General features: G+C 40.5%; 1 protein-coding gene across 2 annotated transcripts; it reads left to right on the forward strand.

Moving 5' to 3' along the window:
• The first annotated feature begins 5,981 nt into the window (after positions 1–5,981).
• On the forward strand, positions 5,982–11,592 carry LOC148724490 (uncharacterized). Of its 2 annotated transcripts, none has more exons than XM_088731313.1 (5): positions 5,982–6,606; positions 6,786–6,992; positions 8,169–8,425; positions 9,224–9,338; positions 9,636–11,592. In XM_088731313.1, exons 2-5 carry the CDS (start codon positions 6,926–6,928, stop codon positions 10,757–10,759), a joined length of 1,563 nt encoding a protein of 520 aa, XP_088587439.1. In that variant the 5' UTR covers positions 5,982–6,606; positions 6,786–6,925; the 3' UTR covers positions 10,760–11,592. The 2 variants fall into 2 exon arrangements, with proteins under 2 accessions (XP_088587439.1, XP_088587440.1); XM_088731314.1 differs by having other exon boundaries at positions 6,910–6,992.
• Positions 11,593–12,089: the final 497 nt, after the last annotated feature.

Consider the following 12,089-nt stretch of genomic DNA (forward strand, 5'->3'; position numbering starts at 1 on the left):
CATTTGCATACGGCTTTGCGTAAAGAAGGATGCATGTTAGATTCAAATTGACTTCAGGTAGCTAAAGAGCAAGAAAACCTCAGTACATGGTGAAATTTTTAGCTGTTTGGGTGTAATATTCAAGGAGAAATAGTCCATCAAAAACTGCAAAATTTCTGGGTGGCAAAAGCGCCAATGAGCTCATAAATTCTATGTAAAATTTTGAGGTTTTAAACTCGTGTTGCACAAAAAGTATTCAATGCATCAGGCTCGTATTCATTGGCCGAGTTAATCGTACCTTGACCTTTCGATATTCAGAACTGATTTATTTTTACCTCCATCAGAAACTGAATTGGCTATGCTAATGAGGCAAATATTGTTGTTGCAATATTCCATTGCATATTGCAATTAGTCCATAATTGTTTTATCGTTATTCCCAGTACACACCACTCTTTTATTCATGTGCAATTAGCTATAAATTGCGCTAAAAAATTGTTACTCATAGCGAGTGTGAATATTTTGTATTTAAGCATCAAGAAAGCGGTTAGGACGCAGAAAATAAGATTTTAATTCTCATTTCTAGGAAAGGTTGTCTTGTGCGGATATATTTCTTCATGCCGGAGACAAAAAAACCACATGAGGAAACATGGTGTCAGGAGTAAAAGTCTAGTCTACGTTCTGGAAGACGAACAAATTCATCGATAATTGACGATCGCAGAGTTCGAGCGAATATTTTGTGTTCACAAGCCTCAAGTTCACCATGGAAGTTCTCGCGAAAGGACCAATCTTGGATTGGACAAATGACGGAAAACTTCACGAACGTTTCCTAGAATGGAAAAAGAAGGTATCGATTTTATGCAGAGGTCTTGTAATGACCAAGGCAGACCCAGAGTTTGTTTGTCTATGCATTTATCAGTGGTCGGGTGAACGCGGACAAAATATTTTGGACAAGGCAACAATTCCAGCCGATGATCGCAAGAAATGGGAGATACATCTCAGAAAGGTGGAGGAGCAATGCAAACCTAGAGGGAGCAAACTAGTCGCGGCTACACAGTACAAAGTGCTCACTCAAGGTGATATGGAATTACCAGAGTACATCGAAAAGTGCAGGCAAGTCACTGATGCATGCGGATGGCCAGAAGACGCAAAGGACATGGCTCTCAGGAACGCTATTCTCCTTGGTCTAAAGAATCCAAAAGTTTATCAAAAGTGTTTGGAAGAAGACCAGGACTCCCTTACCGCCGAACAAGTGATCGAAATTACGACTCTCCTATACAACAGCGATTGTCAAAGATCAATTATGCAGACTCTCAGTACAGCAACCGCAGCAACAACTGCAATACAACAAGGATCGACACAGATTCACAAAGTGCAAGCAAAGTATCAAAAAGGCGGGAAATCAACGGAGTGGTCAAAAAGAGACAAGACGTCTAAAGATAAAGAGCATGGTGAAACAAAAAGGCAAAGTTGTTTCTATTGTGGAGCAAAGCCTGCTCACCCCAGATCGCAGTGTCCAGCCAAGGATGTTATTTTTCACAAGTGTGGAAAGAAATGACACTACAAAAAGTGCTGCAAGAGCAAAACTGGTAAACAAAGTACAACTGGTGAACCTAGGCAGGTTCAAGTACATGGTTTACAAGCACCGCAGACAGAAGCCAGTGCCAATAACGTTTCAATTCGTGATTCTCCACAGGACTACCACATGATGTTCGGTCCACACGTACTACAGGACAGCCAACACACAATGTTTCACCATATTCAGACTTTTCATGTGAAGAGTATTAATGATACTTCAAGCAAGCACATCAAGCCTCTTTGGTTAAGTACTGCAAGTGGAGGACCCATATATGAGGTTGAATGCGAGATCGACACAGGCGCAGGATGCAACGTAATGCCATTGTATCTACACAAATCCTTATTTGGAGACAAGAGTCTCACCCCTACCTCTATACAAATATTCGGGTACGGAGAATCCCCTGTGGCGAACCTAGGGGCGTGTACCATAGCGATTCATACTGGTGATAGACAACGACCACAGATGGCGACTTGTCAAGTGACTGACACTCGAGGGTATCTCATTCTAGGCAGAGAAACAGCCCAACAAGTCGGCTACATTGCCTTCCTAGAGGTAACCCCGCCCTCCTTAACCAGTACGCCACAAATCCATACAAGCGTCAACGCTCTGCGACCAGATTCCAGTAAGGTTAACAAGCCTACATGTGAGGTGTTGGATGACGCAGTCATCTTAAATGGAAAGAGACACTGTTTGCCCTTAACAAAGGAGTACGTATTATCCGAGTTCAGAGATATATTCAAGGGTATAGGAAAACTACCAGGGGGCAAGTATCACATTCAACTCAAGCCAGACGCACAACCTGCGCAACATCCACCACGGGAAGTACCTGAGAAGAAGAAAGCAGCATACAAAGAAGAGCTTGAGAGATTGTGCAGTTCGGGAATCATTGAACCAGTTCAGGGACACACAGACTGGATCAACAGCGTCGTTCCTGTCTCTAAGCCTGATGGATCAATTCGACTATGCCTAGATCCAAAGGACCTTAACCAGAGCATCAAAAGGAACCAGTACTACACGAAGACTATCGATGAAGTTAGTGCTGAACTCCATGGAGGAAAATACTTTACGCTAGTTGATGCCAAGTCGGGCTATTGGATGGTAGAATTAGACAATGAAAGTTCTCTTCTAGCTACCTTCAACACTCCATGGGGGAAATACAAGTGGCTCCGCCTTCCCTTTGGCCTTAAAGTCAGTGCAGACGTATTTCAGGAGAGGTTAAATGCATTCCTTAAGGAAGTGAAAGGAATTACGGGATGCATTGACGATATCCTCACGAGAGGGGTTGATTCCAAGGATCATGATGTAAATCTCCTCCAGTTACTCGAAACAGCACGAATGAACGGAATTAAGTTCAATCCCAAGAAGCTACAGTTCAAAACAACTAAATGCGATTTCTTCGGGCAGACTATCACGCCAGAGGGTATGAAGACCGACGACAAAAAGGTTGAGGCCCGCAAACATATGAAAGCGCCAAAAGACAAGAAAGGTCTCCAGAGTTTTCAGGGAATGATCAACTATTTGAAGCGCTACTCAGCCAAGTTGACGAGACTATTCGAACCGCTCAGACCGCTGCTTCGGGAAGAAATGGAATGGACCTGGGACTCTTCCCATCAAGATGCCTTCAATGCCATCAAAGAAGAGCTCTCCAGGACCCCAGTACTCGCGTACTTTGACCGGAAAGGAGAGCACGTTATTCAGACTGACGCTTCAATGAAAGGGTTGGGTGCCGTATTGTTATAAGAAGGAAAACCAGTGATCTACATATCCAGAACTCTCACTCCTGCCGAGGAACGCTATTCCAACATTGAAAGGGAATTGCTAGGAGTGGTCTTCGCCATGGGGAGGCTTCACAATCATGTGTATGGTGAGCCAGTCAGAGTTCAAACAGATCACAAACCTTTAGAAACGATTTGGAAGAAGAGTATTGCCACAGCCAGCCCGAGACTTCAACGACTTCTTCTGAGGCTTGCTAGATACGAAATTCACATCGAGTGCATCTGCGGGAAGGACAACTCAATCGTAGACACCCTTAGCCGAGTCGACCCTCTCAGTCCAAAGCCTATGGACTCCAAGCAGATGGATGTGATTCCAGTGCACCACATCACTTCAAATGTTCCTGCTACAGACAACCGACTTGACAGAACCAGAGTTGCCACTACTGCTGATTCGGCCTTGAACCAGTTAAGACATTACATCTTTCACGGCTGGCCGCTTCAGAGGCAGCAACTCCCAGAACGACTGCAACATTATTGGAATTACCGTGAAGAACTTTACCGTAACGAATATCATTAGTTCTCTTTCTTTGTTCGTAAGCGTGTGACAAGTTTTCGGATCAGCACCTCAACTTTTCCGCATACAAGGATGCGAATATGTTTCAATTTCAGAGTACACGGGTACAAGAATCCTATACAAAAGTCTTCTGATGTCATCATCTCTAAAAGAAGGGGGGATGTTGCAATATGCCATTGCATATTGCAATTAGTCCATAATTGTTTTATCGTTATTCCCAGTACACACCACTCTTTTATTCATATGCAATTAGCTATAAATTGCGCTAAAAAATTATTATTCATAGCGAGTGTGAATATTTTGTATTTAAGCATCAAGAAAGCGGTTAGGACGCAGAAAATAAAATTTAATTCTCATTTCTAGGAAAGGTTGTCTTGTGCGGATATATTTCTTCATGCCGGAGACAAAAATACCACATGAGGAAACAATTGAAACAAGGATTCCCCTATTAGTAGAGGGGACCTTTACCCTCAGTTACTTTCTCAAAGACACGGTAATAAATTTTTTCATTTATTCATTTATTCATTCATTCTCTTCATTCATTCATTCATTCATTCATTCTCATTTGACGTCGTACCAAGTCATATCATAATATGTCAATCATGTCCTGTTTTGTCATCCTATTCCATGTCAGATCAGGTAATGCCACACCCTAGTACGCTAGTCATGTCATGTCTTGTCAATTGAATTCAATGTCCCGTGTCATAATTGTGCATGTGACAATGTGACATACTACAGCAAGACACTGGATACCATTAGATAGCTATCTTGTATAGACGAAAGAGAAAAGAAATGGCCTATATTTTCTGGCGGATTAGCCACTAAAACGAAAGAAACATTTTTCTTCCTTGCAGAACCCTTGTTCTTACAATCCCTATTCTTCGATCCAGCACTGCCAAACACGATTCACTAGCAAAGGCTATCGATGCTTGTACAGAGATGGACTCTTTGGAAGAAACTGTACCGAAGCTATATTGCACTAACTGTGTTTTTTTTTTAAGTAATTTCCCCAATGCAGATATCGAGGTTCAAATTAATTACCTTACGATTTCCTTTTATCTTTTTTTGTTTCAAGCGAAAAGAGAAGACCTCTGCATTTAAAAAAGGCCACTCTTATGCCTACCGAATGAGATCCTTAACATCGTTTCAGATCCTCTTCCACTTCTTCTTGTATTTGTTCTTTTTTTTCTTTCGGGAGAACAGTGGCTTTTTGACCATCAAATCTGACCTTCCCGTGACTCAGTTGAGGTTCGGTGACGCTGTTTTTTTTAGGTGACCACATCCACAAGGCATACACATGCAGTGAGAATGCAGTCACAAAAAAAAAAATTAAAGTTTTGTTTGGGAGAGGTCGCCATGGTCGCCAACTGATTGCCACAGTGACTCGTTTATTTGCATGCTGAACAAAAATATTTTGTCCTTCGTTGTGTTTGCTATTTTTATTATATATTTAACGATCTTTAGGCCATATCTATAACACGCACAAAATTCTCATTGTACAAGAAACTTGCATTCTTGTTAAGTTAGACCTCAACCCGCAGATTACCGAGAAAAAATGAAATAGCGAAAAATAACATTACTCAATGCATTCAAGTAATGGATCTATGTTTCCTTTTGAAGGACGCCCTGGATAACCATGATTAACTTAATGTGCTGATTTGGTTGGTTCTGGAATAAAAAATTTTGTGAAGTTTGACATCAGATATATTGTATTTACTTGTCGGTGTTCTGCGTAGTGTCAGACTCGATGCAAAAGAAGAAGAATATCCCTTCGATTCGAGTCTCGCTTAACAAGCAGATGAATTTCTCCTCGAGCTATGATTTTTCCTTTTCTTTTTTTTCTCTAAAAACGAATGAAACTTATTCCTCCCGCTTGGAAAATGTCACCGAAATCAGATATAAATAGGCAATTTCCGATTAGAACAATTTCTCTGCTGTAGAATTGGAATTAGTGCAAAGCCTTTAACAATAAAATGAATTATCATTTTCTTACAAAATCATTAATATAACTCAGCCACACTTTAGAGGTTATCGCAATGAAAGCGAGGGTTTCCAAAACTCGTAATGGATTATTTTTACACTGGTATATTGGTATATTCGTGTATCTTGGTAACAACGTAATTATCTTTATTTATGTTTTCAGGTTGTATTAAATATTTATGATTTCAAGTTGTGTGTAATTTGTCTCTTTCCTTCTTTTCCCCTGTGAAATGAGGCACATTACATAATTAAAACAAAAAGAAACATTTAGTTACTCTGTCTTAGACAGTCCGACACCGGTACCTGATTACTTATTAAGTACAGCTTACAATGAATATATGAATTTCACATATTTTGAACTGCGGTTATAGATAGGTATGGTGCACGATCCTCGCAGTAGAGAGCGCTATATATGCAATAACGAAAATCAGACCTGAAAAAAATCAGGCCTGTACGGTACAGCTTGATAAAATTTCAAAAGGTAAAGCCAAAAAAAAGAAATTGGCCTTGTTTGTAAATTTGACGTTTTTCCAATAGCCATGCATTCTTATTGATAGCAGGTGATAAATTGATTTATTCACTGTTGTGACGGCCGAAAGGGTACGCAAACAAAAGTGACAATAAAAACGACTTTCTTGCACTTCCTATGCAAGAGTGCATGCAAAGTAAAGATTTATTTTCCCCTTAAAAACGAGTTGTATTACCCGACTGAAGGAAGAGACATTATTTTCTGTCTTAGATAACATTCAATATCACTCGGACGAAGTAATAAGTTTTACCCGGTAAGTAATTAAAACGTCTGGTCAACGACTTCCACAGTAATTCGTGCTGAAACCTAGAGTATTATAATTTCAGTAATTGAAGCTAGGAATCTTTATACATTATTGGTTAAAATCATAGTTTGCAACAGTTGACATATGTTTAAAAACTGACATACTTCCTTTCAAATGACCATATTCAGTTACATAAAAGCAGCAGGTGGTGAGACGAATCATTCTGTCCATCAACGACTGGGAATAAACAATAACTCCGATGTAGCAAGATGAATTTTTTTCGCTATTGACACTCGATACCGTTCCAAACAGAAAACTCTGCGAGATTATGGAAATGTTTCAAGTTCTGTTTCTACTTGCACTTTTGGGGGAAAATTGCTTGGTGTCGAACAAAGGTGAGCATGTGAGTTTTATGCAGTTCGCGCTATTCGAAAACATCTCTGCACCTCACTGTACGTGTCGCTTACCAATTACTTTTGCCTTGATGTTTGACCTTCGTTTTTCAACTTGTTGAAATATCTTATTATCTTAGAAACACATCTTTAAATGTTAATACTCTAAAGTGAAAAGTGTCGTTCACGGCTCTGACGAACAGGCATGTAGACCCGATTGCAAAATTTTACAAAGTCGTTAATTCTATGAACGATTTACAACTATTTTCCATAATGTGTGGATTTTTGGTGACGCAAGCTCATCGAAAGATAATCCATTTTTTAGGATTCTATCTCAACTGAAAATCTGTTGTTTAAACTGCACGTAGCCCCCTCAGATTATTGTTTTCGTAACTATTATGATCGTTCTCCCGCAAAAGGAGTTTTTTGGATTTGTTACAACTCTCCTTTTCCCATTTATCTGTTCTCAGTTGTCACCACTCTCCTTAGTCGCCTTTAAATATTCCTCAGTTGTCGCCAAACTCTCCAGAATTGTCGGCATACTTTTCTTAGTTGTCGCCAAACTCGACTCAGATGTAGGCAAACGTTTTTTAGTTGTCGTCAAACCCTCCTTACCTGTCGCCAAACGCTCATCAGTTAGATGCCGCCAAACATTCCTTAGTTGTCAGTTGTCGCCGATCATTTATTATTTTTAACAAACTATCCCTAGTTACCGCTAGAGATTTCTTAGCAGTCGTCAAACGCTCCTTAGTTGTCGCCAAACATTTCTCATTTTTCGCGAAACTCTCTTTAGTTGTCGCCAAAAATGTCTTAGCTGTCACCAAACTTTTTCCAAACAATCGCAAAACCCTCCTTAGTTGTCGTTAAAACCTTTCTCAGTTGTCGCCAAACTTTTTATTAGTTGTTACCAAACCCTTCTAGTTGACGCCTAACCATCCTTAAGTACCCCCTTAGCTGTCGCCAAACATTACTCAGTTGTCGCCAATCCCTTCGATTCCCGGTTGTCATCAAGCACTTTTTTTGTTGTGGCGAAACATTTCTTAGTTGTTGCCAAACATTTCTTAGTTCTCGCTAGACCTTCCTTAGTTGCTGCCAAGCACTTCGAATATGTGGCCAGACTTGACGTAATTCACTAGTTAGTCTCGGTGCTCGAGTGGAGCAGTATTTTTTTATCCTCAGAGGACTGTCGACAAGTGAAAATGAATCCCACGATCCACGACTTCTTTTTGGAGAATCACGTTTTGAGAAGGTTAGAAATAGAATCACCCAGCGCCTGTGAGGTGAACTGTTTTATGGATGCTGACTGCGTTTCGTACAACCTGAGACGGCCGCAGGATCCAGACAGAGGGTATCTTTGTGAATTGAGCGATTCTACTGACAAAATTCATCCCTTGGATGTAAAATACGAAACCGGAGCTCTCTATAAATCATTCCAGGTAGGATGGTATCATTTCTTCGGTCATTACAAATTTGTTCATATGCCAGTATTACGTGTTCAGCAACCCTGTTACATGGTAAAGCCCACACTGCCTTGGAATGTTATGTCATACCATCTCAAACCATGTCCTGCCATTCTATTTCAGGTCCTTCATGTCATATCGTGACATGTGGCGTCGTTTCGTGTTACAAGTTGTCATGATATGAAACGTATTCCGTGTCGTGTCACTTCATTTAATTTTTGGTCATGCCATTTTTACTCATGTCATTTTCACTCATGCTAGTAGGTAAGGTATGCGAGCTCGGCTATTTGTCAGAGCTATGTCAACAATTGATACCACGTGTCATGCCATGTCAAGTACCATGCTTATCATCCTGTTCCATGTCAGGTCATGTCATTCTATGGCATTTCAAGTCATGTAATGTTGTCAAAATTCATGAATTCTCGTCGCCTTTGACGTCATGTCACGTCACGTCATGATTTGTCAGTCATGTTATGTTGTGTCACAACATTCCATGTCAGGTCGTGAATTATTACTCCATAATGAGTCGTTCCTGTCCTGCGTTGTTACCTCACACAATGTCACTTTATGTAATGTCAAGTCATGTTATCCATTCCATGTCACGAGATGCCATGCTTTTAAGCTTCATACCTGTGTAGGTTATGCCGTGTCGCAATATGCCACAGAGTACCATTGGATGCCATGATTACATAGTATAAATAATAAATATAGGACACGGCCGTATTTGTCGTTGGAATCTGAACTAATAAAATGAAATCTTTCTCTGCTTCACAGAACCCTTGTTCAAGTAATCCCTGTCCGGCGATCCAGCGATGCCAAACAGGATTCACCAGCAAAGCTTATCGCTGTGTTTACAGAAACGGGCTGTTGGGACGAAACTGCACTGAGGGTATGATGCATTGATAGATTTGCCTACGTCCTTGGTAATCATTTCTGTAATGAAGATTTCAAAGCTCAACGAAATTTTATTTCATCGGAATTTACATTACGATTCGCTGTCAAATCTCCTCTTTGGGCGAGACGAGGACTACTCTTGCTCTTGGACTCTTGGACTCTTTTCAAAGAACCTTCGAGCAAGCTTATGACAACTGAATGATGTCCATAATATCATTTCAATTTCTCCTTTTTCTTTCTTTCTTTTTTTTTTAAATAAACGTTTCTCTTCCTTTTCTTTTCCAAATTATAGCAACTCCCTCCGTACGGGTTTTTCCTGATTTCATCGAGACTGAGGAAGGAAAAGACATCTCCATGACATGTGCAATTATCAGTATTCCTCCTCCACGCTTGGTTGCATGGAGCAGATCTCAAGGAAATCTTCCTTTCCAAAGAAGTACCGTCCAGGGAGAAAATTTGACCCTGACAAACGTCACTAAACAAGACAGTGGCTCATATGTGTGCACTGCAGTAAACATCTGGGGTACAAACTCGTCCTCAACTCAGCTTAGAGTCTATTCAGCACTCATATTCACCAGCAAACCTCCGTCGAATGTGACAGTGAAGGCGTATGAAGTTCTTATTCTGCCATGTTCTGTTTCAAGCGATCTGACACCAGCGATGTCTTGGATCTATGTTGGGACTCTATCATTACCTGATGGTGCGAGTATCGATTCCTCGAATAATTTGATCGTTTCATCTGCTAACTTTACCCACGGTGGTACTTACATTTGCAATGCAACTACTGTGCGGAAATCCATTCAAACAAGTGCCACTGTTTATGTCAAGTACCCAGAAACCTGCGCCACAGTGAAGGCAAACATCAGTGACGTCAGTGGTGACTACGTAATTGATCCTGACGGTGTTCTTGGCGAAGATCCATTTCCTGTTTATTGTAACATGACTGATAAAGGAGGTGTTGGAGTGACAGTTTTCAGTCACGACAGCGAGGAAAGAATCCACGTCATTGGATATGACGCACGTGGAAGCTACAGCCGTGATATTCAATACCGCGACAGCAGCCTTTCTCAGATCACAGCACTAATAGAAGTTTCAAGTAGCTGCCGGCAGTTTATCAGATATGAATGCAAGGGTGCTGTATTAAGCCTGGGTTCAGTTAGCTGGTGGGTGTCACGTGATGGTCAGCGCATGAGATATTGGGGCGGAGCTGCACAGGGGTGCGCATGCGGAATTACCAATTCCTGTGCCCGATCAGGCGATTCCTGTAATTGTGATAAAAATGATTTTGTTTGGCGGGAGGACAGTGGCTTTTTGACCCTCAAATCTGATCTACCCGTTACTCAGTTGAGGTTCGGTGACGCTGGCGAGGCTAATGAAGAGGGTTATCACACCCTTGGAAAACTGGAATGTTATTGACGAGCTTTATAACCAGTTTCGATTTTGGCATACGTAGAAACAAGATTTAAATATGGTTGACTTGCCGTGAATTGCACACCTCAAGGAATGAAGGAATGAAAAACGGGAAACATTTTTGGGTATATTTAAAATAGTTTGACCTGTCTTGAAGTCAAAGATAGTTGTCTAATTTGTATTTTTGTTTCTTTAGTAGTCTTACCCACAATGCATGCATGCACAGTGAAAATGAAATGACGGAAAAACCCAATTTTTTTATTTGGAGGGAGTTCCTATGGAGGACGTAATATCACACGTTTATTTCCATGTTTAACAAAAACAAATTGTAGTTAATTGTATTTTATTGTTCTACATCTATGATGAAATCAGGCCACAAGATGGGTTTAAATTTTTTACATTGTGATCTGTGTGTGGCCGACGTCAGATATAGGACAGTATAATTCATGAACGCCATGTTCTCAAAAAATCGTTTATTTCAAGTGACAAAATGCCTGTATTATGTGCCTTATATTTTACTCGAGGAAAGGAACCGAAAATATTCATTATTCCAAGTTTAACCGATCAGCGGCTGCTTTTTGCTTACACTAACCTAACTATTCCCATATTTTTGTAGGTTTTGTCGGACACCAATTTTTTAGCTAATACAAAGGCCCCAAATCTGAACTCAATACCTCCTCTACCAACTCAATTCATAACTGCAGTCAATTCTTTTCACCCGGCTCTAAAATATACCTAGGAAATTTCCAACAATTTTTTATCCTTTTTAGACATCGAAGTTTCAATTGAACGCAACAGTTTATGCACTAGTGTGTATTAAAAACCTACAGACTCACATAGTTACTTGTAGTATTCATCTCCGCATTCATCTCATGTTAAGAATTCCATTCCCTTTTCTCAGTTTCTAAGACTTCGTCGTTTATGTAGTGATGACTGATTTTTTCCACAAATCAGAGTCAATGTGCCAGGTTTTCGAAAAACGTGTTTACCCTGTTTCTGTCCCTCAAGCGGGTCAACACCGGGCCCAACTTATTGATCGACAGTCAGCACTACAAACGTCACAGAAGGAAAGTATCGACCGCATTCTATTCACTCTCACGTTTCACCCTCATAATCAATCAGTTAAATCCACCATTCTTAAAACCTTTAAATTACTTCAAAACGTTCCAGAGACTGGCACTATCTTTTCGCAGCCTCCACTCATTTCATTCAAACGCGACAAAAACATAGACAATTTTTTGGTCATAAGTTCATTCCAAACTAATGACCAATCCCGGCACTTTTAAATGCGCTCGCGCACGATAAAAAACTTGTCCTTTCAATCACAACGCTGAGA

This window comes from Stylophora pistillata, chromosome 8 (assembly GCF_964205215.1).
Source record: "Stylophora pistillata chromosome 8, jaStyPist1.2, whole genome shotgun sequence".
Lineage (NCBI taxonomy): Eukaryota > Metazoa > Cnidaria > Anthozoa > Scleractinia > Pocilloporidae > Stylophora > Stylophora pistillata.